We start from the raw sequence: 25,289 nt of genomic DNA, 5'->3' as shown, positions 1-25,289 counted from the left end.
CACGCTCCTTCCTGCTGGCACATGTCCTGGCAGTCTCCTATGTGTGTCACTAGTCCAGCGCTGCATGCTCCTTCCTGCTGGCACATCTCCTGGCAGTCTCCTGTGTGTGTCACTAGTCCAGCGCTGCACGCTCCTTCCTGCTGGCACATCTCCTGGCAGTCTCCTATGTGTGTCACTAGTCCAGCGCTGCACGCTCCTTCCTGCTGGCACATGTCCTGGCAGTCTCCTATGTGTGTCACTAGCCCAGCGCTGAATGCTCCTTCCTGCTGGCACATCTCCTGGCAGTCTCCTGTGTGTGTCACTAGTCCAGCGCTGCACGCTCCTTCCTGCTGGCACATCTCCTGGCAGTCTCCTATGTGTGTCACTAGTCCAGCGCTGCACGCTCCTTCCTGCTGGCACATGTCCTGGCAGTCTCCTATGTGTGTCACTAGTCCAGCGCTGCATGCTCCTTCCTGCTGGCACATGTCCTGGCAGTCTCCTATGTGTGTCACTAGTCCAGCGCTGCGCACTCCTTCCTGCTGGCACATGTCCTGGCAGTCTCCTATGTGTGTGTGTCACTAGTCCAGCGCTGCATGCTCCTTCCTGCTGGCACATGTCCTGGCAGTCTCCTATGTGTGTCACTAGCCCAGCGCTGCATGCTCCTTCCTGCTGGCACATGTCCTGGCAGTCTCCTATGTGTGTCACTAGTCCAGCGCTGCATGCTCCTTCCTGCTGGCACATCTCCTGGCAGTCTCCTGTGTGTATCACTAGCCCAGCGTTGCACGCTCCTTCCTGCTGGCACATGTCCTGGCAGTCTCCTATGTGTGTCACTAGCCCAGCGCTGCATGCTCCTTCCTGCTGGCACATGTCCTGGCAGTCTCCTATGTGTGTCACTAGTCCAGCGCTGCATGCTCCTTCCTGCTGGCACATCTCCTGGCAGTCTCCTGTGTGTATCACTAGCCCAGCGCTGCACGCTCCTTCCTGCTGGCACATGTCCTGGCAGTCTCCTATGTGTGTCACTAGTCCAGCGCTGCATGCTCCTTCCTGCTGGCACATCTCCTGGCAGTCTCCTGTGTGTATCACTAGCCCAGCGCTGCACGCTCCTTCCTGCTGGCACATGTCCTGGCAGTCTCCTATGTGTGTCACTAGTCCAGCGCTGCATGCTCCTTCCTGCTGGCACATGTCCTGGCAGTCTCCTATGTGTGTCACTAGTCCAGCGCTGCATGCTCCTTCCTGCTGGCACATGTCCTGGCAGTCTCCTATGTGTGTCACTAGTCCAGCGCTGCACGCTCCTTCCTGCTGGCACATGTCCTGGCAGTCTCCTATGTGTGTCACTAGTCCAGCGCTGCATGCTCCTTCCTGCTTGCACATGTCCTGGCAGTCTCCTATGTGTGTCACTAGCCCAGCGCTGCATGCTCCTTCCTGCTGGCACATGTCCTGGCAGTCACCTATGTGTGTCACTAGTCCAGCGCTGCATGCTGCTTGCTGCTGGCACATGTCCTGGCAGTCACCTATGTGTGTCACTAGCCCAGCGCTGCATGCTCCTTCCTGCTGGCACATGTCCTGGCAGTCTCCTATGTGTGTCACTAGCCCAGCGCTGCATGCTCCTTCCTGCTGGCACATGTCCTGGCAGTCACCTATGTGTGTCACTAGTCCAGCGCTGCGCGCTCCTTCCTGCTGGCACATGTCCTGGCAGTCTCCTATGTGTGTGTGTCACTAGTCCAGCGCTGCATGCTTCTTCCTGCTGGCACATGTCCTGGCAGTCTCCTATGTGTGTCACTAGCCCAGCGCTGAATGCTCCTTCCTGCTGGCACATCTCCTGGCAGTCTCCTGTGTGTGTCACTAGTCCAGCGCTGCACGCTCCTTCCTGCTGGCACATCTCCTGGCAGTCTCCTATGTGTGTCACTAGTCCAGCGCTGCACGCACCTTCCTGCTGGCACATGTCCTGGCAGTCTCCTATGTGTGTCACTAGTCCAGCGCTGCATGCTCCTTCCTGCTGGCACATGTCCTGGCAGTCTCCTATGTGTGTCACTAGTCCAGCGCTGCATGCTCCTTCCTGCTGGCACATGTCCTGGCAGTCTCCTGTGTGTATCACTAGCCCAGCGCTGCATGCTCCTTCCTGCTGGCACATCTCCTGGCAGTCTCCTGTGTGTATCACTAGCCCAGCGCTGCATGCTCCTTCCTGCTGGCACATGTCCTGGCAGTCTCCTATGTGTGTCACTAGTCCAGCGCTGCATGCTCCTTCCTGCTGGCACATGTCCTGGCAGTCTCCTGTGTGTATCACTAGCCCAGCGCTGCATGCTCCTTCCTGCTGGCACATCTCCTGGCAGTCTCCTGTGTGTATCACTAGCCCAGCGCTGCATGCTCCTTCCTGCTGGCACATGTCCTGGCAGTCTCCTGTGTGTATCACTAGCCCAGCGCTGCACGCTCCTTCCTGCTGGCACATGTCCTGGCAGTCTCCTATGTGTGTCACTAGTCCAGCGCTGCATGCTCCTTCCTGCTGGCACATGTCCTGGCAGTCTCCTATGTGTGTCACTAGTCCAGCGCTGCATGCTCCTTCCTGCTGGCACATGTCCTGGCAGTCTCCTATGTGTGTCACTAGTCCAGCGCTGCATGCTCCTTCCTGCTGGCACATGTCCTGGCAGTCTCCTATGTGTGTCACTAGTCCAGCGCTGCGCACTCCTTCCTGCTGGCACATGTCCTGGCAGTCTCCTATGTGTGTGTGTCACTAGTCCAGCGCTGCATGCTCCTTCCTGCTGGCACATGTCCTGGCAGTCTCCTATGTGTGTCACTAGCCCAGCGCTGCATGCTCCTTCCTGCTGGCACATGTCCTGGCAGTCTCCTATGTGTGTCACTAGTCCAGCGCTGCATGCTCCTTCCTGCTGGCACATCTCCTGGCAGTCTCCTGTGTGTATCACTAGCCCAGCGTTGCACGCTCCTTCCTGCTGGCACATGTCCTGGCAGTCTCCTATGTGTGTCACTAGCCCAGCGCTGCATGCTCCTTCCTGCTGGCACATGTCCTGGCAGTCTCCTATGTGTGTCACTAGTCCAGCGCTGCATGCTCCTTCCTGCTGGCACATCTCCTGGCAGTCTCCTGTGTGTATCACTAGCCCAGCGCTGCACGCTCCTTCCTGCTGGCACATGTCCTGGCAGTCTCCTATGTGTGTCACTAGTCCAGCGCTGCATGCTCCTTCCTGCTGGCACATCTCCTGGCAGTCTCCTGTGTGTATCACTAGCCCAGCGCTGCACGCTCCTTCCTGCTGGCACATGTCCTGGCAGTCTCCTATGTGTGTCACTAGTCCAGCGCTGCATGCTCCTTCCTGCTGGCACATGTCCTGGCAGTCTCCTATGTGTGTCACTAGTCCAGCGCTGCATGCTCCTTCCTGCTGGCACATGTCCTGGCAGTCTCCTATGTGTGTCACTAGTCCAGCGCTGCACGCTCCTTCCTGCTGGCACATGTCCTGGCAGTCTCCTATGTGTGTCACTAGTCCAGCGCTGCATGCTCCTTCCTGCTTGCACATGTCCTGGCAGTCTCCTATGTGTGTCACTAGCCCAGCGCTGCATGCTCCTTCCTACTGGCACATGTCCTGGCAGTCACCTATGTGTGTCACTAGTCCAGCGCTGCATGCTGCTTGCTGCTGGCACATGTCCTGGCAGTCACCTATGTGTGTCACTAGCCCAGCGCTGCATGCTCCTTCCTGCTGGCACATGTCCTGGCAGTCTCCTATGTGTGTCACTAGCCCAGCGCTGCATGCTCCTTCCTGCTGGCACATGTCCTGGCAGTCACCTATGTGTGTCACTAGTCCAGCGCTGCGCGCTCCTTCCTGCTGGCACATGTCCTGGCAGTCTCCTATGTGTGTGTGTCACTAGTCCAGCGCTGCATGCTTCTTCCTGCTGGCACATGTCCTGGCAGTCTCCTATGTGTGTCACTAGCCCAGCGCTGAATGCTCCTTCCTGCTGGCACATCTCCTGGCAGTCTCCTGTGTGTGTCACTAGTCCAGCGCTGCACGCTCCTTCCTGCTGGCACATCTCCTGGCAGTCTCCTATGTGTGTCACTAGTCCAGCGCTGCACGCACCTTCCTGCTGGCACATGTCCTGGCAGTCTCCTATGTGTGTCACTAGTCCAGCGCTGCATGCTCCTTCCTGCTGGCACATGTCCTGGCAGTCTCCTATGTGTGTCACTAGTCCAGCGCTGCGCACTCCTTCCTGCTGGCACATGTCCTGGCAGTCTCCTATGTGTGTGTGTCACTAGTCCAGCGCTGCATGCTCCTTCCTGCTGGCACATGTCCTGGCAGTCTCCTATGTGTGTCACTAGCCCAGCGCTGCATGCTCCTTCCTGCTGGCACATGTCCTGGCAGTCTCCTATGTGTGTCACTAGTCCAGCGCTGCATGCTCCTTCCTGCTGGCACATCTCCTGGCAGTCTCCTGTGTGTATCACTAGCCCAGCGTTGCACGCTCCTTCCTGCTGGCACATGTCCTGGCAGTCTCCTATGTGTGTCACTAGCCCAGCGCTGCATGCTCCTTCCTGCTGGCACATGTCCTGGCAGTCTCCTATGTGTGTCACTAGTCCAGCGCTGCATGCTCCTTCCTGCTGGCACATCTCCTGGCAGTCTCCTGTGTGTATCACTAGCCCAGCGCTGCACGCTCCTTCCTGCTGGCACATGTCCTGGCAGTCTCCTATGTGTGTCACTAGTCCAGCGCTGCATGCTCCTTCCTGCTGGCACATCTCCTGGCAGTCTCCTGTGTGTATCACTAGCCCAGCGCTGCACGCTCCTTCCTGCTGGCACATGTCCTGGCAGTCTCCTATGTGTGTCACTAGTCCAGCGCTGCATGCTCCTTCCTGCTGGCACATGTCCTGGCAGTCTCCTATGTGTGTCACTAGTCCAGCGCTGCATGCTCCTTCCTGCTGGCACATGTCCTGGCAGTCTCCTATGTGTGTCACTAGTCCAGCGCTGCACGCTCCTTCCTGCTGGCACATGTCCTGGCAGTCTCCTATGTGTGTCACTAGTCCAGCGCTGCATGCTCCTTCCTGCTTGCACATGTCCTGGCAGTCTCCTATGTGTGTCACTAGCCCAGCGCTGCATGCTCCTTCCTGCTGGCACATGTCCTGGCAGTCACCTATGTGTGTCACTAGTCCAGCGCTGCATGCTGCTTGCTGCTGGCACATGTCCTGGCAGTCACCTATGTGTGTCACTAGCCCAGCGCTGCATGCTCCTTCCTGCTGGCACATGTCCTGGCAGTCTCCTATGTGTGTCACTAGCCCAGCGCTGCATGCTCCTTCCTGCTGGCACATGTCCTGGCAGTCACCTATGTGTGTCACTAGTCCAGCGCTGCGCGCTCCTTCCTGCTGGCACATGTCCTGGCAGTCTCCTATGTGTGTGTGTCACTAGTCCAGCGCTGCATGCTCCTTCCTGCTGGCACATGTCCTGGCAGTCTCCTATGTGTGTCACTAGCCCAGCGCTGCATGCTCCTTCCTGCTGGCACATGTCCTGGCAGTCTCCTATGTGTGTCACTAGTCCAGCGCTGCATGCTCCTTCCTGCTGGCACATCTCCTGGCAGTCTCCTGTGTGTATCACTAGCCCAGCGTTGCACGCTCCTTCCTGCTGGCACATGTCCTGGCAGTCTCCTATGTGTGTCACTAGCCCAGCGCTGCATGCTCCTTCCTGCTGGCACATGTCCTGGCAGTCTCCTATGTGTGTCACTAGTCCAGCGCTGCATGCTCCTTCCTGCTGGCACATCTCCTGGCAGTCTCCTGTGTGTATCACTAGCCCAGCGCTGCACGCTCCTTCCTGCTGGCACATGTCCTGGCAGTCTCCTATGTGTGTCACTAGTCCAGCGCTGCATGCTCCTTCCTGCTGGCACATCTCCTGGCAGTCTCCTGTGTGTATCACTAGCCCAGCGCTGCACGCTCCTTCCTGCTGGCACATGTCCTGGCAGTCTCCTATGTGTGTCACTAGTCCAGCGCTGCATGCTCCTTCCTGCTGGCACATGTCCTGGCAGTCTCCTATGTGTGTCACTAGTCCAGCGCTGCATGCTCCTTCCTGCTGGCACATGTCCTGGCAGTCTCCTATGTGTGTCACTAGTCCAGCGCTGCACGCTCCTTCCTGCTGGCACATGTCCTGGCAGTCTCCTATGTGTGTCACTAGTCCAGCGCTGCATGCTCCTTCCTGCTTGCACATGTCCTGGCAGTCTCCTATGTGTGTCACTAGCCCAGCGCTGCATGCTCCTTCCTGCTGGCACATGTCCTGGCAGTCACCTATGTGTGTCACTAGTCCAGCGCTGCATGCTGCTTGCTGCTGGCACATGTCCTGGCAGTCACCTATGTGTGTCACTAGCCCAGCGCTGCATGCTCCTTCCTGCTGGCACATGTCCTGGCAGTCTCCTATGTGTGTCACTAGCCCAGCGCTGCATGCTCCTTCCTGCTGGCACATGTCCTGGCAGTCACCTATGTGTGTCACTAGTCCAGCGCTGCATGCTGCTTGCTGCTGGCACATGTCCTGGCAGTCACCTATGTGTGTCACTAGCCCAGCGCTGCATGCTCCTTCCTGCTGGCACATGTCCTGGCAGTCTCCTATGTGTGTCACTAGCCCAGCGCTGCATGCTCCTTCCTGCTGGCACATATCCTGGCAGTCTCCTATGTGTGTCACTAGTCCAGCGCTGCATGCTGCTGGCACATGTCCTGGCAGTCACCTATGTGTGTCACTAGCCCAGCGCTGCATGCTCCTTCCTGCTGGCACATGTCCTGGCAGTCTCCTATGTGTATCACTAGTCCAGCGCTGCATGCTCCTTCCTGCTGGCACATCTCCTGGCAGTCTCCTATGTGTGTCACTAGACCAGCGCTGCACGCTCCTTCCTGCTGGCACATGTCCTGGCAGTCTCCAATGTGTGTCACTAGTCCAGCGCTGCATGCTCCTTCCTGCTGGCACATCTCCTGGCAGTCTCCTATGTGTGTCACTAGACCAGCGCTGCACGCTCCTTCCTGCTGGCACATGTCCTGGCAGTCTCCAATGTGTGTCACTAGTCCAGCGCTGCATGCTCCTTCCTGCTGGCACATGTCCTGGCAGTCTCCTATGTGTGTAACTAGAACAGCGCTGCATGCTCCTTCCTACTGGCACATGTCCTGGCAGTCTCCTATGTGTGTCACTAGTCCAGCGCTACATGCTTCTTCCTGCTGGCACATGTCCTGGCAGTCTCCTATGTGTGTCACTAGCCCAGCGCTGCATGCTCCTTCCTGCTGGCACATCTCCTGGCAGTCTCCTATGTGTGTCACTAGTCCAGCGCTGCACGCTCCTTCCTGCTGGCACATGTCCTGGCAGTCTCCTATGTGTGTCACTAGTCCAGCGCTGCATGCTCCTTCCTGCTGGCACATGTCCTGGCAGTCTCCTATGTGTGTCACTAGTCCAGCGCTGCGCGCTCCTTCCTGCTGGCACATGTCCTGGCAGTCTCCTATGTGTGTGTGTCACTAGTCCAGCGCTGCATGCTCCATCCTGCTGGCACATGTCCTGGCAGTCTCCTATGTGTGTCACTAGTCCAGCGCTGCGCGCTCCTTCCTGCTGGCACATGTCCTGGCAGTCTCCTATGTGTGTGTGTCACTAGTCCAGCGCTGCATGCTCCTTCCTGCTGGCACATCTCCTGGCAGTCTCCTATGTGTGTCACTAGCCAGCGCTGCATGCTCCTTCCTGCTGGCACATGTCCTGGCAGTCTCCTATGTGTGTCACTAGTCCAGCGCTGCATGCTCCTTCCTGCTGGCACATCTCCTGGCAGTCTCCTATGTGTGTCACTAGTCCAGCGCTGCATGCTCCTTACTGCTGGCACATGTCCTGGCAGTCTCCTATGTGTGTCACTAGTCCAGCGCTGCATGCTCCTTACTGCTGGCACATGTCCTGGCAGTCTCCTATGTGTGTCACTAGTCAAGCGCTGCTTTCTCCTTCCTGCTGGCACATGTCCTGGCAGTCTCCTATGTGTGTCACTAGTCCAGCGCTGCACGCTCCTTCCTGCTGGCACATCTCCTGGCAGTCTCCTATGTGTGTCACTAGTCCAGCGCTGCATACTCCTTCCTGCTGGCACATGTCCTGGCAGTCTCCTATGTGTATCACTAGTCCAGCGCTGCATGCTCCTTCCTGCTGGCACATCTCCTGGCAGTCTCCTATGTGTGTCACTAGTCCAGCGCTGCATGCTCCTTCCTGCTGGCACATCTCCTGGCAGTCTCCTATGTGTGTCACTAGACCAGCGCTGCACGCTCCTTCCTGCTGGCACATGTCCTGGCAGTCTCCAATGTGTGTCACTAGTCCAGCGCTGCACGCTCCTTCCTGCTGGCACATGTCCTGGCAGTCTCCTATGTGTGTCACTAGACCAGCGCTGCATGCTCCCTCCTGCTGGCACATGTCCTGGCAGTCTCCTATGTGTGTCACTAGCCCAGCGCTGCTTTCTCCTTCCTGCTGGCACATGTCCTGGCAGTCTGCTATGTGTGTCACTAGTCCAGCGCTGCATGCTCCTTCCTGCTGGCACATGTCCTGGCAGTCTCCTATGTGTGTCACTAGTCCAGCGCTGCATGCTCCTTCCTGCTGGCACATGTCCTTTCAGTCTCCTATGTGTGTCACTAGTCCAGCGCTGCATGCTCCTTCCTGCTGGCACATGTCCTGGCAGTCTCCTATGTGTGTCACTAGTCCAGCGCAGCTTTCTCCTTCCTGCTGGCACATGTCCTGGCAGTCTCCTATGTGTGTCACTAGCCCAGCGCTGCTTTCTCCTTCCTGCTGGCACATGTCCTGGCAGTCACCTATGTGTGTCACTAGTCCAGCGCTGCATGCTGCTTGCTGCTGGCACATGTCCTGGCAGTCACCTATGTGTGTCACTAGCCCAGCGCTGCATGCTCCTTCCTGCTGGCACATGTCCTGGCAGTCTCCTATGTGTGTCACTAGTCCAGCGCTGCATGCTCCTTCCTGCTGGCACATGTCCTGGCAGTCACCTATGTGTGTCACTAGTCCAGCGCTGCATGCTCCTTCCTGCTGGCACATGTCCTGGCAGTCTCCTATGTGTGTCACTAGCCCAGCGCTGCACGCTCCTTCCTGTTGGCACATGTCCTGGCAGTCTCCTATGTGTGTCACTAGCCCAGCGCTGCACGCTCCTTCCTGCTGGCACATGTCCTGGCAGTCTCCTATGTGTGTCACTAGCCCAGCGCTGCATGCTCCTTCCTGCTGGCACATGTCCTGGCAGTCTCCTATGTGTGTCACTAGTCCAGCGCTGCATGCTCCTTCCTGCTGGCATATGTCCTGGCAGTCTCCTATGTGTGTCACTAGCCCAGCGCTGCATGCTCCTTCCTGCTGGCACATGTCCTGGCAGTCTCCTATGTGTGTCACTAGCCCAGCGCTGCATGCTCCTTCCTGCTGGCACATATCCTGGCAGTCTCCTATGTGTGTCACTAGTCCAGCGCTGCATGCTCCTTCCTGCTGGCACATCTCCTGGCAGTCTCCTGTGTGTGTGTCACTAGACCAGCGCTGCATGCTCCTTCCTGCTGGCACATCTCCTGGCAGTCTCCTATGTGTGTCACTAGTCCAGCGCTGCATGCTCCTTCCTGCTGGCACATGTCCTGGCAGTCTCCTATGTGTGTCACTAGTCCAGCGCTGCGCGCTCCTTCCTGCTGGCACATGTCCTGGCAGTCTCTTATGTGTGTCACTAGCCCAGCGCTGCATGCTCCTTCCTGCTGGCACATGTCCTGGCAGTCTCCTATGTGTGTCACTAGCCCAGCGCTGCATGCTCCTTCCTGCTGGCACATGTCCTGGCAGTCTCCTATGTGTGTCACTAGTCCAGCGCTGCATGCTCCTTGCTGCTGGCACATGTCCTGGCAGTCTCCTATGTGTGTCACTAGTCCAGCGCTGCACGCTCCTTCCTGCTGGCACATCTCCTGGCAGTCTCCTATGTGTGTCACTAGTCCAGCGCTGCATGCTCCTTCCTGCTGGCACATGTCCTGGCAGTCTCCTATGTGTGTCACTAGTCCAGCGCTGCATGCTCCTTCCTGCTGGCACATGTCCTGGCAGTCTCCTATGTGTATCACTAGTCCAGCGCTGCATGCTCCTTCCTGCTGGCACATCTCCTGGCAGTCTCCTATGTGTGTCACTAGTCCAGCGCTGCATGCTCCTTCCTGCTGGCACATCTCCTGGCAGTCTCCTATGTGTGTCACTAGACCAGCGCTGCACGCTCCTTCCTGCTGGCACATGTCCTGGCAGTCTCCAATGTGTGTCACTAGTCCAGCGCTGCACGCTCCTTCCTGCTGGCACATGTCCTGGCAGTCTCCTATGTGTGTCACTAGACCAGCGCTGCATGCTCCTTCCTGCTGGCACATGTCCTGGCAGTCTCCTATGTGTGTCACTAGCCCAGCGCTGCTTTCTCCTTCCTGCTGGCACATGTCCTGGCAGTCTGCTATGTGTGTCACTAGTCCAGCGCTGCATGCTCCTTCCTGCTGGCACATGTCCTGGCAGTCTCCTATGTGTGTCACTAGTCCAGCGCTGCATGCTCCTTCCTGCTGGCACATGTCCTTTCAGTCTCCTATGTGTGTCACTAGTCCAGCGCTGCATGCTCCTTCCTGCTGGCACATGTCCTGGCAGTCTACTATGTGTGTCACTAGTCCAGCGCTGCTTTCTCCTTCCTGCTGGCACATGTCCTGGCAGTCTCCTATGTGTGTCACTAGCCCAGCGCTGCTTTCTCCTTCCTGCTGGCACATGTCCTGGCAGTCACCTATGTGTGTCACTAGTCCAGCGCTGCATGCTGCTTGCTGCTGGCACATGTCCTGGCAGTCACCTATGTGTGTCACTAGCCCAGCGCTGCATGCTCCTTCCTGCTGGCACATGTCCTGGCAGTCTCCTATGTGTGTCACTAGTCCAGCGCTGCATGCTCCTTCCTGCTGGCACATGTCCTGGCAGTCACCTATGTGTGTCACTAGTCCAGCGCTGCATGCTCCTTCCTGCTGGCACATGTCCTGGCAGTCTCCTATGTGTGTCACAAGCCCAGCGCTGCACGCTCCTTCCTGTTGGCACATGTCCTGGCAGTCTCCTATGTGTGTCACTAGCCCAGCGCTGCACGCTCCTTCCTGCTGGCACATGTCCTGGCAGTCTCCTATGTGTGTCACTAGCCCAGCGCTGCATGCTCCTTCCTGCTGGCACATGTCCTGGCAGTCTCCTATGTGTGTCACTAGTCCAGCGCTGCATGCTCCTTCCTGCTGGCATATGTCCTGGCAGTCTCCTATGTGTGTCACTAGCCCAGCGCTGCATGCTCCTTCCTGCTGGCACATGTCCTGGCAGTCTCCTATGTGTGTCACTAGCCCAGCGCTGCATGCTCCTTCCTGCTGGCACATATCCTGGCAGTCTCCTATGTGTGTCACTAGTCCAGCGCTGCATGCTCCTTCCTGCTGGCACATCTCCTGGCAGTCTTCTGTGTGTGTGTCACTAGACCAGCGCTGCATGCTCCTTCCTGCTGGCACATCTCCTGGCAGTCTCCTATGTGTGTCACTAGTCCAGCGCTGCATGCTCCTTCCTGCTGGCACATGTCCTGGCAGTCTCCTATGTGTGTCACTAGTCCAGCGCTGCGCGCTCCTTCCTGCTGGCACATGTCCTGGCAGTCTCCTATGTGTGTCACTAGCCCAGCGCTGCATGCTCCTTCCTGCTGGCACATGTCCTGGCAGTCTCCTATGTGTGTCACTAGACCAGCGCTGCATGCTCCTTCCTGCTGGCACATGTCCTGGCAGTCTCCTATGTGTGTCACTAGTCCAGCGCTGCATGCTCCTTGCTGCTGGCACATGTCCTGGCAGTCTCCTATGTGTGTCACTAGTCCAGCGCTGCACGCTCCTTCCTGCTGGCACATCTCCTGGCAGTCTCCTATGTGTGTCACTAGTCCAGCGCTGCATGCTCCTTCCTGCTGGCACATCTCCTGGCAGTCTCCTATGTGTGTCTGGCACATGTCCTGGCAGTCTCCTGTGTGTGTCACTAGACCAGCGCTGCGTGCTCCTTCCTGCTGGCACATGTCCTGGCAGTCTCCTATGTGTGTCACTAGTCCAGCGCTGCATGCTCCTTCCTGCTGGCACATGTCCTGGCAGTCTCCTATGTGTGTCACTAGTCCATCGCTGCATGCTCCTTCCTGCTGGCACATGTCCTGGCAGTCTCCTATGTGTGTCACTAGTCCAGCGCTGCACGCTCCTTCCTGCTGGCACATGTCCTGGCAGTCTCCTATGTGTGTCACTAGTCCAGCGCTGCACACTCCTTACTGCTGGCACATCTCCTGGCAGTCTCCTATATGTGTCACTAGTCCAGCGCTGCATGCTCCTTCCTGCTGGCACATCTCCTGGCAGTCTCCTATGTGTGTCACTAGTCCAGCGCTGCATGCTCCTTCCTGCTGGCACATGTCCTGGCAGTCTCCTATGTGTGTCACTAGTCCAGCGCTGCATGCTCCTTCCTGCTGGCACTTGTCATGGCAGTCTCCTATGTGTGTCACTAGCCCAGCGCTGCATGCTCCTTCCTGCTGGCACATCTCCTGGCAGTCTCCTATGTGTGTCACTAGTCCAGCGCTGCATGCTCCATCCTGCTGGCACATGTCCTGGCAGTCTCCTATGTGTGTCACTAGTCCAGCGCTGCATGCTCCTTCCTGCTGGCACATGTCCTGGCAGTCTCCTATGTGTGTCACTAGTCCAGCGCTGCATGCTCCTTCCTGCTGGCACATGTCCTGGCAGTCTCCTATGTGTATCACTAGTCCAGCGCTGCATGCTCCTACCTGCTGGCACATCTCCTGGCAGTCTCCTATGTGTGTCACTAGCCCAGCGCTGCATGCTCCTTGCTGCTGGCACATGTCCTGGCAGTCTCCTATGTGTGTCACTTGTCCAGCGCTGCATGCTCCTTCCTGCTGGCACATCTCCTGGCAGTCACCTATGTGTGTCACTAGTCCAGCGCTGCACGCTCCTTCCTGCTGGCACATCTCCTGGCAGTCTCCTATGTGTGTCACTAGTCCAGCGCTGCACGCTCCTTCCTGCTGGCACATGTCCTGGCAGTCTCCTATGTGTGTCACTAGTCCAGCGCTGCACGCTCTTTCCTGCTGGCACATGTCCTGGCAGTCTCCTATGTGTGTCACTAGTCCAGCGCTGCAAGCTCCTTCCTGCTGGCACATGTCCTGGCAGTCTCCTATGTGTGTCACTAGTCCAGCGCTGCACGCTCCTTCCTGCTGGCACATGTCCTGGCAGTCACCTATGTGTGTCACTAGTCCAGCGCTGCACGCTCCTTCCTGCTGGCACATCTCCTGGCAGTCTCCTATGTGTGTCACTAGTCCAGCGCTGCACGCTCCTTCCTGCTGGCACATGTCCTGGCAGTCTCCTATGTGTGTCACTAGTCCAGCGCTGCACGCTCCTTCCTGCTGGCACATGTCCTGGCAGTCTCCTATGTGTGTCACTAGTCCAGCGCTGCACGCTCCTTCCTGCTGGCACATGTCCTGGCAGTCTCCTATGTGTGTCACTAGTCCAGCGCTGCACGCTCCCTCCTGCTGGCACATGTCCTGGCAGTCTCCTGTGTGTATCACTAGCCCAGCGCTGCACGTTTCTTCCTGCTGGCACATGTCCTGGCAGTCACCTATGTGTGTCACTAGTCCAGCGCTGCATGCTCCTTCCTGCTGGCACATCTCCTGGCAGTCTGCTATGTGTGTCACTAGTCCAGCGCTGCATGCTCCTTCCTGCTGGCACATGTCCTGGCAGTCACCTATGTGTGTCACTAGTCCAGCGCTGCATGCTCCTTCCTGCTGGCACATCTCCTGGCAGTCTCCTATGTGTGTCACTAGACCAGCGCTGCATGCTCCTTTCTGCTGGCACATGTCCTGGCAGTCTCCTATGTGTATCACTAGTCTAGCGCTGCATGCTCCTTCCTGCTGGCACATGTCCTGGCAGTCTCCTATGTGTGTCACTAGTCCAGCGCTGCATGCTCCTTCCTGCTGGCACATTTCCTGGCAGTCTCCTATGTGTGTCACTAGCCCAGCGCTGCATGCTTCTTCCTGCTGGCACATGTCCTGGCAGTCTCCTATGTGTGTCACTAGCCCAGCGCTGCATGCTCCTTCCTGCTGGCACATGTCCTGGCAGTCTCCTATGTGTGTCACTAGTCCAGCGCTGCACGCTCCTTCCTGCTGGCACATGTCCTGGCAGTCTCCTATGTGTGTCACTAGTCCAGCGCTGCACACTCCTTCCTGCTGGCACATGTCCTGGCAGTCTCCTATGTGTGTCACTAGTCCAGCGCTGCATTCTCCTTCCTGCTGGCACATGTCCTGGCAGTCATGTGCCAGCAGAGACAACATACTGTACATGCCAGATTAAAGCCAACTGTACTTTAAAACTGACTGTATTGTCTATACAAAGGGAAGACATAACAGGCACATAGTGGGCATGTAGTATAGCTGTCTGCCAGTCCCTCATCCTTTTATATCTATGGCTGAGAGTCACCCGTATGCTCACACATGAATGTACAGTAGTAAGACCATCCTCTCCCACAGTCACTGTCTAGACCCGGATCTCATAGCAATACAGGACCTGTTTCACCATGGAACACAAGTCTGCATACGCATGCCCAGAACGCAAACATCGGACGGGTGCGTGTGAATTCGCGGCTGCGTTCCTTGCTGAATCAGGCCCACAGTCTGTTGATAATTACTGTAACACTGCCCATAAACATGTCACGATTCCTTCTGCTCTCTCTGCAGGTATCTGACTTTCCCCCATGGCCAGGATATCAGGCGTCATACACCTACGACGAGTCCTTTCATGTCAAACCCGCGGAGCCGCCAGGAACATGGCCTCCCTACAGCAAGATGCTCATCGTATATTTTGGAGTGCAGTGTCGGCCGTGTTACCTCCCCGCATGCTGCGCAGGGCCCTGGCTGTGAGGGACACTGGCGGCTCCTCGGTCCTGGAGTGTGGTGGGAAGGAGTTCACTCTGGACAAGAATCTCTTCATGGTGGGGTTTGGGAAAGCGGTCCTGGGGATGGCAGCCGCCGCGGAACAGATTGTGGGGAAGCATTTGGTGCAGGGGGTGATCAGTATCCCGCAGGGGATGGAGGAGAGCCTAAAGCAAGCCGGAAGAAGGTATTATCCTAGCACCAGGAGGGCATTTCACTTCACAGGTTCCAATTAGCCGTAAATAACATGGCCGTATTCAATTACCGGCGAAAACGGACGGTATTTTTCGCCATTGTCGAAAAACGGACGTTTTCGCCCCAAAAAAAAGGTGAAATTTTCTAAAAAAAACCAGTCGAAAATGGCAACAGGTGAAAAAATAACTCTCCATCCCAGAACAGGCGAAAAAAGATGCAAAATCCCTCTTTTTGGCTAAAAATGTGGGGATTTCTTTCAGGACCCTTTGGACCCCCCCCCCCCCTAATGAGAAAAAAATCGTAAGTTGCGTGCTTTGGCAAAAAAAACGTCCGCACATTTTGGGCGAACAAAAAAAAAAACGTTGAAAAATGTTTTTAACATATTGGCAGGGTTGGACTGGCCCACAGGGATACAGGGGAAATCCCCGGTGGGCCCCACTGTCTGAGGGCCCACCCCCTACTCTGTCTGTCTCTGTTTCCAGATCTCAAATCATACATTGTTACTCTGTTAAATGATCAGTGACCTGGTGGAGTAGTACCACTGATCAACATGGGTGCTTGGTTCCTTTCTATAGAAACTACAACAAGATTTGCCTATTGGTTTACCAAGCACCTCTGGTGGCTGGCGACACCACTTAAGCATGGGCCCCTACCACTGCATTCCCCCGGTGGGCCCTTCATGACCCAGTCCGACACTGCATATTGGGTCTGATTTTTCGATGGGCGGTATGGATGCGGCAAGTGTTTTAAATATCGCGCGCGGTCGCAGCAAATGATTTTTAACGGTTTTTAAAATTGTGTGTTTACGAGACAAAAACATACTTGCACCCATTTTAACGTACCCCCAATTTACGAGGAACAGTAATTTCCTGGAAAAAAATAGCTTTCTATCTTTTTTAAATGTTTTTTTTGCCCAAAATTTGGGCCAAAGTACACAAATTACATTTTTTTTCCCCTGTAATTTAACATTATGGGGGGTGTCCAAAGGGTTCTGAAAGGAATCCCCACATTTTTAGGGATGTGTCTGGGATGGAGAAAACTTTTCTCCAGTTTTTTTTTCGTCTATTGCCCTTTGTCGCCTGTTTATTGGCGAAAATGTCTAATTGAATAGGAGTTACAGGTGCAAATTCACCCACAGAGGATAATAGCCCTGAATCAGACCCGCTCGCTGACGCAGGCAGCTCGCAGGTCTGAAGGGCGGTTTTTGTTTTTTGAGTCCGGCCTTCTGGCCGCTCGCTAAGCTGTGGGTGACCACCTACAGCTTTTGTGAGCGGCCAGGTGATGGTCGCGATGGTTTTTCTCTCTCGCTCCGGGGCTTGCGCACGCATTGCGTGCGCACTGCCAGGCCATCGACCCGCTTGCGAGCGCATAGCGCTTGCGAGCGGGTCTGAATCAGGCCCAATGTACATATGTATTTTTATGGCCATATTTAACTTCCATCTCTACTATTATATGTTTCTGGGCCTGATTGAGTACCGATCACCAGTGCATCTGCGGACGTAGATCGAGCGATTGTTTGCCATCGCGCAAGTGTATAAGCTGCACTGCGTGTGCGCTGCATTCGCTCTGCGATTATGGACGCCCAGAGGAATCTATCGCAGAGTGACAGGCTGTCATCGTTCAGGGGGTGGTGACGGGGGTGGTCGGAAGAACGCAGGCGCGCTGGAACGCCATTTCCTGGGTGCGCATAAGTTATCAGCCGCGATTGCATACTCAGCATGAGAGCTCTCTGCGTGCGGGGAGACTTTCAGTATCTACGGCTGGTCAGACTTGGTGTGAATTCTGCGTGAGTGACCGATGTGCGTCGATGGTACCGATGTTTACGTATAACAATGGCGTTGGACGGATGTGAGAAAGCAGCAATGAGCGTCTTTATGGCGGCTGAGCTTTGGCAGGCTTTAGCATATTTTAGCAGCTGCGTTCCGTAAGAATTTGCAGCTGCGATCTCATTTGCGATCCGTACTGAATCAGGGCCTCTATTCATAATCTATTGGTGATTGTACCTGTCGCCTATAATTGGCGGAGCAGCCAGTTTGTAGAAATGGGCAATATTGATGGGAATATCAACTAACAAGGAATCGGTGACAGAGAGATGAATGGACAATAACTGTCTGTCTCCGCAGTATGGTGGTTACTATGGACAACGAGAGGCAACGTCTGGTTACATACCTTTCCTTCAGTTCTCTGTGGGATGGGTGTCAGAAATGTCTTTTGATTGCGCTGTGTCATATATAAACCTCAGTATTCCCATGTGTTGCAAATGTCTCATTATACTTGAAATGTACTTTTTGGGCTGCATTAATCATGTATTCCTGATAGCTGACCTCAGTAATGGCGGGTGTTGGCATTACGCCACGTATACCAATGGGCCTCTCTGATACTCGCAGGGATATGCTGCTGTCCCCTGGGTCCCGGATCCGCGTGATGGAAGGAGCCGCAAACAATATGTCTGATGAGGCAGCAATGAGAGCTGCCGGGGAGATCCGGGAGCTGGCCGAGAAGCTGGAGGAGAAACATTTACTGCTGGTGCTCATCTCAGGTGAGGTGGGATGAGCTGAGCGAGCTGACCCTGAGCTTCAGAGAGGGGTCTGATGTATGATAGTATTGTAACATGGGGTATAGAAATGAGGACTCCAGAAAGGCAGGTACTTGGTAAAGCAGTGGCTTATTAATATCAGCAAACACTGCGCCTTAACATACGTGAGCATAGGCCTGGACACACACACAGGCACATAACAGAAAATAAGCAAACAACATAAAAGTAAATGTTTCAGCACTCCTTGTGCTAATGTCTGTGGACCCCCCAGGTCCTGGCACCCTAATGCTAACCACCACCCCCAGCCTATCGCCTGGCTAGCTTATCCAGCATCAGGAGCAATGAGCAACAGGTGTGTGAGAGTTGTAAACCCTTCCTGTGCTACTGACTTCCTGCTGGTTCTGGGCGACCTGGAAAACAAGGAGTTCCATATCTCCACTTTGAGCTGTGCAGCTCTGAAAACCCAGAATTCCAAACTTCTATTGTAACATCAGAATGTGCTGGTCTTGTTTTCCTCTCCCTTGGAGGGAGCTTATCCCACCAGAATGTGGGCAGTTCAGGTTAGAGACAACCCTTCTCACCACAGTATGTATTAAAAACTGTACACATGGGGGAACGCTTGTGGTAATGTAGGTGGAAAAGTCACAAACATCGGAAAGAGAAATTGAGTGGGACATTAAGGCAATAGAGTGCAATATGACTTGGTGTGTACAATACGGCATGGTGTAGTATTGAGTGTGTATCATTTGGGCTCCACCATATTTAGGCAACAATGATCTACACTTCTAACCACAATCCCTAATCCCAATGTCAAACTACAGCACCCACTTATTAATCCCTGTCCCTCTCTCTAACCCAGTCCTCAAATCCTAACCCAAATCTTTAACTCCACCCACCAACTCCAGCCTCCAATGCCTGACACCAGCCACCAATGCCTAACCCTAGTCTCTAATTCCGAATCCCAGGCCCCAATGCCTAACCCCAGTCTCTAATGCCTAACCCCAGATCCTAAACACCTAACCCCAGTCTCCAATGCCTAACCCCAGCCCCCAATACCTAACCCTAGCTTTCAATGCCTAACACCAGCCCCCAATACCTAACTCCAGTCTCCAATGCCTAACCCCAGCCCCCAGTACCTAACCCCAGTCTCTAATGCCTAACCCCAGACCCTAAACACCTAACCCCAGTCTCCAATGCCTAACCCCAGCCCCCAATACCTAACCCTAGCTTTTCAATGCCTAACACCAGCCCCCAATGCCTGACCCCAGCCTCTAATGTCTAATCCCAGTTGCTATCTCCAATCAGTAACCTCAGAACTTAATCCCTAACTCATCTCCTTTGCTAACCCCAATCTTTATCTCCAGCTTCCCCATTGTGTAACTCCAGCCTTTAACTGCAGCCCTCCAATTGGGTGTAGTAGGTATTACCGCCGGACGCAGGGCCTGTGGTTCAAATCCCGACAGTGACAAGGGTGAAATCGTCCCTAAAGTAAGTATCGCTAACCTAATTCCCCCCCCTAACCCTAACCCTCCCTTTAGGGTGCCTAACCCTAATCCCCCCTCTAAGTGCCTAAACCTAACCCCCCCTTCCCCCGCTGCCTGAACCTAAGTCCCCCGGGGGGTGCCTAATCCTAACCTCCCGCCAGGTGGTGCCTAACCCTAACCCCCCTTCCCCTAGCCTAACCCTCCCGGGGGGGTGCCTAACCCTAAATCCCCCCCGGGAGCCCTAACCCTCCCCCCGCGGCTGCCGGCGTCCATCTTACCTTCGTTCGGTATGCCGGGCGTCGGTCTTCCGGCGTCTGGTTAATGACAGGCGGCGAGTTTTTGACGCCTGTCATTAGTACCACACCGGGATTAGAAAGTCTGGCAGCCAGCGGTCGGCATTTAGACCAACGGCTTCCAAACTACATCCCCTCCAATTCTTAACCTCAATCGCTATTCCCAAAACCTTAATTAACACCATCATTAATCCAAACCCTAATTCCAGACAATTCCTAAACTAAATCCCTATTCCTAACCCTAATCGCTGTCCCCAATTATTAAAAAAAAAAAATTAGCCCAAATTAACTATATATAATCCAGTTGGACACCAGAGCTTTAAAAAGCCGCAGTAGTGCAGTAACAGTGTAGATGTTACAGTATCTATATATCCACGTTCTGTAAGTGTAGCCTGGTAGCGAGTTGCTGGCTGTATTTGTAGCAGTGACGTGGATTAGATCTCATGCCCACTCTCTTTTTCCAGGTGGAGGCTCGGCTCTCCTGCCAGCACCTGTACCACCTCTTACCCTGCAAGACAAACAGACAGTGACCCAGCAGCTGGCGCTGAGAGGTGCAACTATACAGGAGCTGAACACTCTGCGCAGAGCCCTGTCACAGCTAAAAGGGGGAGGCCTGGCTAGGGCAGCGTACCCCGCCCAGGTCAGTATAGCCGGGGCAATGTATGGGAGATGACATCGGGCGGTAATACAGGGATTACAGCTAGCAAATGTGCATTCATAAAGTGTAGTCCTCGCCTATAGACAATGCACCCCAAATGTCTGCTGCAAGTGCTCCTAGATTTCACTACAGACGCATAGGGGTCAATCCTATTAATTGCGAGGTGCGAGTTGCGATTTTCACTTCGAATTCGCATAGCGAATTCAGGGCCTGATTCAGAGCCAGACGCTCTGAACGAGCGCCCGCTCTGAATCAGGGCGTTTTGTTGTTTTTTTTTGCGCGTCCCACAGCTTATGCGAGCGTCCATGATGATGGTCAAGACCATCGCGACCATCGGGCTTGTGACGAGACCCTTGCGGTAGGGTCTCGTCTGCCGCAAGCCCTGGAGTGATTTTGGCTCTATTAGAGCCAAAAACACTCCCACTGACATCACTAGTGATGTCAGTTGGGCTGGCCCCAAACGGTAGGCGTTCCCATGGGAACGCCTCCCTCTCTGCAGCCACGCCCCCGGCACGCCCACCAAAGGGGGCGTGCTGTCAATCACCACCGACAGCACGCCCCCTTTGGTGCGAGACCTTTAACGACGGCTTGGCCGTCGTTATTTGGGTCTCGCGCATGCGCACAACGGAGCAGCCTCTAGCTCTAGGGTCAGGCACTAGCGGGGAGGTTAGGTTCAGGCACTAGGGGGGAAGTTAGGGTCAGGCACTAGGGGGGAGGTTAGTGTCAGGCACTAGGGGGGGAGGTTAGGGTCAGGCACTAGGGGGGAGGTTAGGTTCAGGCACTAGGGGGAAGGTTAGGGTCAGGCACTAGGGGGGAGGTTAGGTTCAGGCACTAGGGGGGAGGTTAGGTTCAGGCACTAGGGGGGAGGTTGTCAGGCACTAGGGGGGAGGTTAGGGTCAGGCACTGGGGGGGAGGTTGTCAGGCACTAGGGGGGAGGTTAGGGTCAGGCACTAGGGGGGAGGTTAGGGTCAGGCACTAGGGGGGAGGTTAGGGTCAGGCACTAGGGGGGAGGTTAGGTTCAGGCACAAGGGGGGAGGTTAGGTTCAGGCACTAGGGGGGAGGTTAGGTTCAGGCACTGGGAGGGAAGTTTAGGATAGGGAGAGGGTTAGGATACCTACCGACAGGTGTCAGGATTCTGACCGCCGGGATTCTGAGCACAGGCATCCCGTACCCGCCCCGTTGAATAAAGCCAATGCACACGACATCTGGGACATTCTGCTCAGATTAGGACCTTTAAGAGTTATTTGTTCTGTGTAAGATTATCCATCAGACACACACTGATACAGTTTCTGCCTTGTACAGGTGGTCAGTCTGATCCTGTCTGATGTTATTGGAGATGACCTGGACGTCATTGCGAGTGGCCCTACAGTCTGCAGTTCTCACAGCACAGAGGACTGCCTGCACATATTGAGTAGGTACGGCCTGAGAGACTCCATGTCGGAGGCGGTAGAGGAAGCGTTGCGCTCCCGGTCACACACCGGATATCCTGACCGTTTCAGCCACGTCCACAACAACCTCATTGGGTCCAACTTCATTGCATTGCGGGAGGCAGAGCAAGAAGCTAAGAAGTTGGGTTATTTTACCCTGCTCCTCTCTACTGCCATCCATGGGGACGTTAAATATGTCTCACGCTTCTATGCCACCCTGGCTGAAGTCATCTGCTCTTTTCTGACGTCCAGTCCTCAGCAGCAGGAGCTGGAACAAGATGTCCTAGCTCTGGCTTCCAAGATGGACACTCCCGACCTTAACCTGGCTGACCGCTTGCAGGAGATGAAAGTGTCCGGCAACGTAGATGCCATTTGCGTCCTCTTTGGAGGTGAGACCACGGTTCAGGTGCAGGGAAAGGGTAAAGGAGGCAGAAACCAGGAGTTGGCATTGCGAGTGGCCAAGGAGTGGCACAAATCTCAGACTACCATGAAGGACTGTGAGGTAATATTCCTGAGTGCGGGCACAGACGGTCAGGACGGACCCACCGAGGCCGCTGGGGCTTTCGCCTATCCGCAGCTGACGGCACAAGCTCTGGGGAGTGGGCTGGATGCGGAGCACTCCCTGCTTCTCAGTGACTCAAATGGCTTCTTCAGTCAGTTCCAACACGGCAAGTATCTCCTGGTCACTGGATTAACTGGGACCAATGTGATGGACGTACAGATGCTGCTGGTACGCAGACTCAGACAATGACACTCTCAAAGGAAAATGGACAAAAGTTAAAGGCAACGTCCAGCGAGTACCTGAAATACAGTGAGGTCCAATTTGGACAAAAATGAAAAAATTACATTGGCGAGATAGCGGGAACTTTAGGAGCAGCCAAATCAACACTGGTGAGCTCAGCAACACACAAAGGACCTGGACATTTACGGAAGATGACGGTGGTGGATGTTTGTAGGATCCTTTCTATGGTAAAGATAAACCCCTTCACAACATCCAGCCTAGTGAGGAACACTCTCCGGTAGGTAGCCATGTCATCATCCACGTCTACCATAAAGAGAAGACTTTACCATAACAAATACAGCAGTCTTTGGACAAATGAAACTAAAGGTGCCCACACACATACCGACTTTTCATCCAATTTGGCCGATTTCGACGAATTGTGACGACAGATCATGTAAAAAATGGCCAAATCGTGAGTTTCTACTCTTGATCATGATGCCGTTGCTCGTCCCCGCTCATCGTACCTCGCATCTTCAGATCTGCCGTGCTGTAGGGAAGATTAGCCAATCTGGGATACAATGCACTGGCTGCACGATAGATCTTAAGTCAGATTGGACATTTTTAACTCCAAATCGTGACCACGACTGCCGGGGAGAGTTCAGGGGAAATCGTGTACATCGGCTGATTGGGAGCAAGTCGGTATGTGTGTGGGCACCTTAAGATCAACCTGTACCAGAATGATGGGAGAAAAAAATGTATGGAGAAAGCCTGGAACGGCTCATGATCGGAAACATACCAGATCATCTGTAACACACGGGGGGGGGCACTGTGATGGAATGGGCATGCATAGCTTCCAATGGCTCTGGGTCGCTAGCAGTGGGGGCTGCAAGGTGGGGGCTGCAGCACAGTCCAGAACTGCTGGAGGGGGGGGGGGGTGCAGTTTAAACAATAACATTTAGTCTGCGCGGCTCCAAACACTGCTGCCGGGGATCGTTTAACTCACCGGTGCTCAGATGGGTCTCTGTGTGATTGATCGACACACCAGATTAGCACCTCCCCCAGACTCTAAACTAGCCAATGGGAGCTAGCTAACAGGAGTCTGGGGGCAGGCTAATCCAGTCAATCACACAGTCAATCAAACCTGTCAATCACACAGAGACCCAGCTGATCTTTTCCCGGGGAGTTTAATGATCGATCCCCGACAGCAGCGTTTGGAGCAGACTTAGTTTAAACGGCACCACCCCCGGCAGTTTTGGTAAGGGCTGCAGCCCCCACCTTGCAACCGTCACCGGTCTTTAGTGTTTATTGATGATGTGACTGAAACAGCCGGATTAATTCTGCATTGTATAGGGATATACTGTCTGCTCAGATTCAGTCACATTCATTACAGCTGATTGGACGGCACTTCAGAGTACAGATTGACAATGACCCAAAACACACTGCGATAGCACCCCAGGAGCTCTGTAAGGCAGAGAAGTGGAATATTCTGCAATGGCCGAGTCATTCACCTGATCCCAACCCGATGGAGCTGCATTTAACGTGCTGAAAACAAAACTAAAAGGCAGACCCAGCTGCTGTAAAGGCCGAGCAAAGCATAACAAAGAGGGTAACCCAGAATTTGGGGATGTCCAAGGGTTCCAGACTTCAGGCAGTCATTGTCTGCAAGGGATTCCCCACAAAGTAATAATAAAGGACATTTCTTTATGATTATGTTAATTTGTTCAACTACATTTGAGCCTCTGAAAATAGGGGACGGTGTATATAATAATGGCTGCAATTCCTAAATGTTTCATACAATATTTTTGCTCAACCCCTTGAATTAAAGCTGGAAGACTGCAATTCAGTGACATCTACATTGTTTCATTTCAAATCCATTTGGTGGCGTATAGAGCCAATATTATTATAATTGTGTCAGTTCCAAATATACATGGGCCTAACTGTATATATGTATATAAAATGCGTCTACAGACCACTAATAAACAACCTATAGCTACAGTTGCGGTAGGATTACTGGGCTGCATGACTAAGAAATTGAAGCAGATTTTAAGCTACATAGGATTACTCAGAACTCCGATAATCGACTGTCCTGCGACCGATGCTGCGTCCTTATACGCAGTCTTTTGGATTTGCAAAGCCCCAGTGGCGGTCTCAATGGAAATCCTGACGGCTGCGTCATTTGCGTATTTTGGCAAAGCCCCGGCGTACACATTCTCAGTAGCGGCATTAGTGTATTCTCTCTAAATCAGGCCCATAGTTTGCAAATAGTGTACCAGGCTCTTAGGATTAGTGTTTTAGTGCGGCTAAGTAGCAAGTCTGTGGTGCACTAAATGGGGCTATTTGGTGCGATTTGAGAACAGTTCTGTGTGGACACATCTGTAGATATTTTCTTTCCACTTAGCCCATTAGACGCACATGTATCAGAACATGGTGACTGGATTAAGTGACGGGTATGTTAGATCTCAGGTAAGGTGTCCTGTCCATAAACATTTAGATCATATATGCAAAGTGTCAGTTAGGAAGCTCTGTCAGTGTCCGCTCCTTGGTTTTGCAACATCTCCAGTGTTTATCTTGGTACATCTCCCCCTCAGCGTGCTTCTAACCAGCTGAAGAGTATGGTATCTAATCATAACTCCCCACCAGCTATATAGGACATTCATACGGGCTTGTGCAGAATTAGTGTCCTGTGTACTTGTTCTGAGACCTTATCCTGTAATGGAATCCTTTTGACGCCGGGATCCCAACAGGGTTAACATACCGACACTTGTTGTTCGGCATGCTAACCCTCCCCCTCTCCCTACCCTAACTCTCCGTCCCCGCACCCTAAACCTAACCCTCCCCCCTTAGTGCCTAACCCTCCCCCCAACCCCAGTTACTTACCATCGGCATCGTGGCAGTTGGGATGCCGACGCCAGGATGCTGACTAGCGTCGGTATACTGGCGCCGGTAATGTAAGCATCGACATCCCGATGCCAAACGCGTATCCCTGTAATAAATATTTACCTCAATTGATCATTTCCACTAGAGCCGGGCTTCTCATCTCCAGTCCTCCCCAACAGGTCATGCACATGGGAGTAAATCTGTTTTTC

At 54.3% G+C, this 25,289-nt stretch overlaps 1 protein-coding gene across 4 annotated transcripts in view; it reads left to right on the top strand.

Annotated features, from left to right (window-relative positions):
- Positions 1–23,068, top strand: part of GLYCTK (glycerate kinase) — a 42,091-nt gene extending 19,023 nt beyond the window's left edge. For 3 of the 4 annotated variants that reach the window (XM_088482070.1, XM_088482071.1, XM_088482073.1), the window contains 4 exons: positions 14,695–15,076; positions 17,472–17,623; positions 19,862–20,037; positions 21,358–23,068. In XM_088482070.1, the coding sequence (XP_088338196.1) occupies positions 14,712–15,076; positions 17,472–17,623; positions 19,862–20,037; positions 21,358–22,233 (1,569 nt within the window). In that variant the 5' untranslated portion in view covers positions 14,695–14,711 and the 3' untranslated portion in view covers positions 22,234–23,068. Of the gene's footprint in view, positions 1–14,173; positions 15,077–17,471; positions 17,624–19,861; positions 20,038–21,357 lie in introns of those variants that run through there. The other variant, XM_088482072.1, reaches the window with a different exon arrangement.
- The last annotated feature ends 2,221 nt before the right edge of the window (positions 23,069–25,289 follow it).

This window comes from Taudactylus pleione, unplaced genomic scaffold (genome assembly GCF_031769625.1).
Source record: "Taudactylus pleione unplaced genomic scaffold, aTauple2 ptg000281l, whole genome shotgun sequence".
NCBI lineage: Eukaryota > Metazoa > Chordata > Amphibia > Anura > Myobatrachidae > Taudactylus > Taudactylus pleione.
This window is presented reverse-complemented; position numbering and strand designations above follow the sequence as displayed.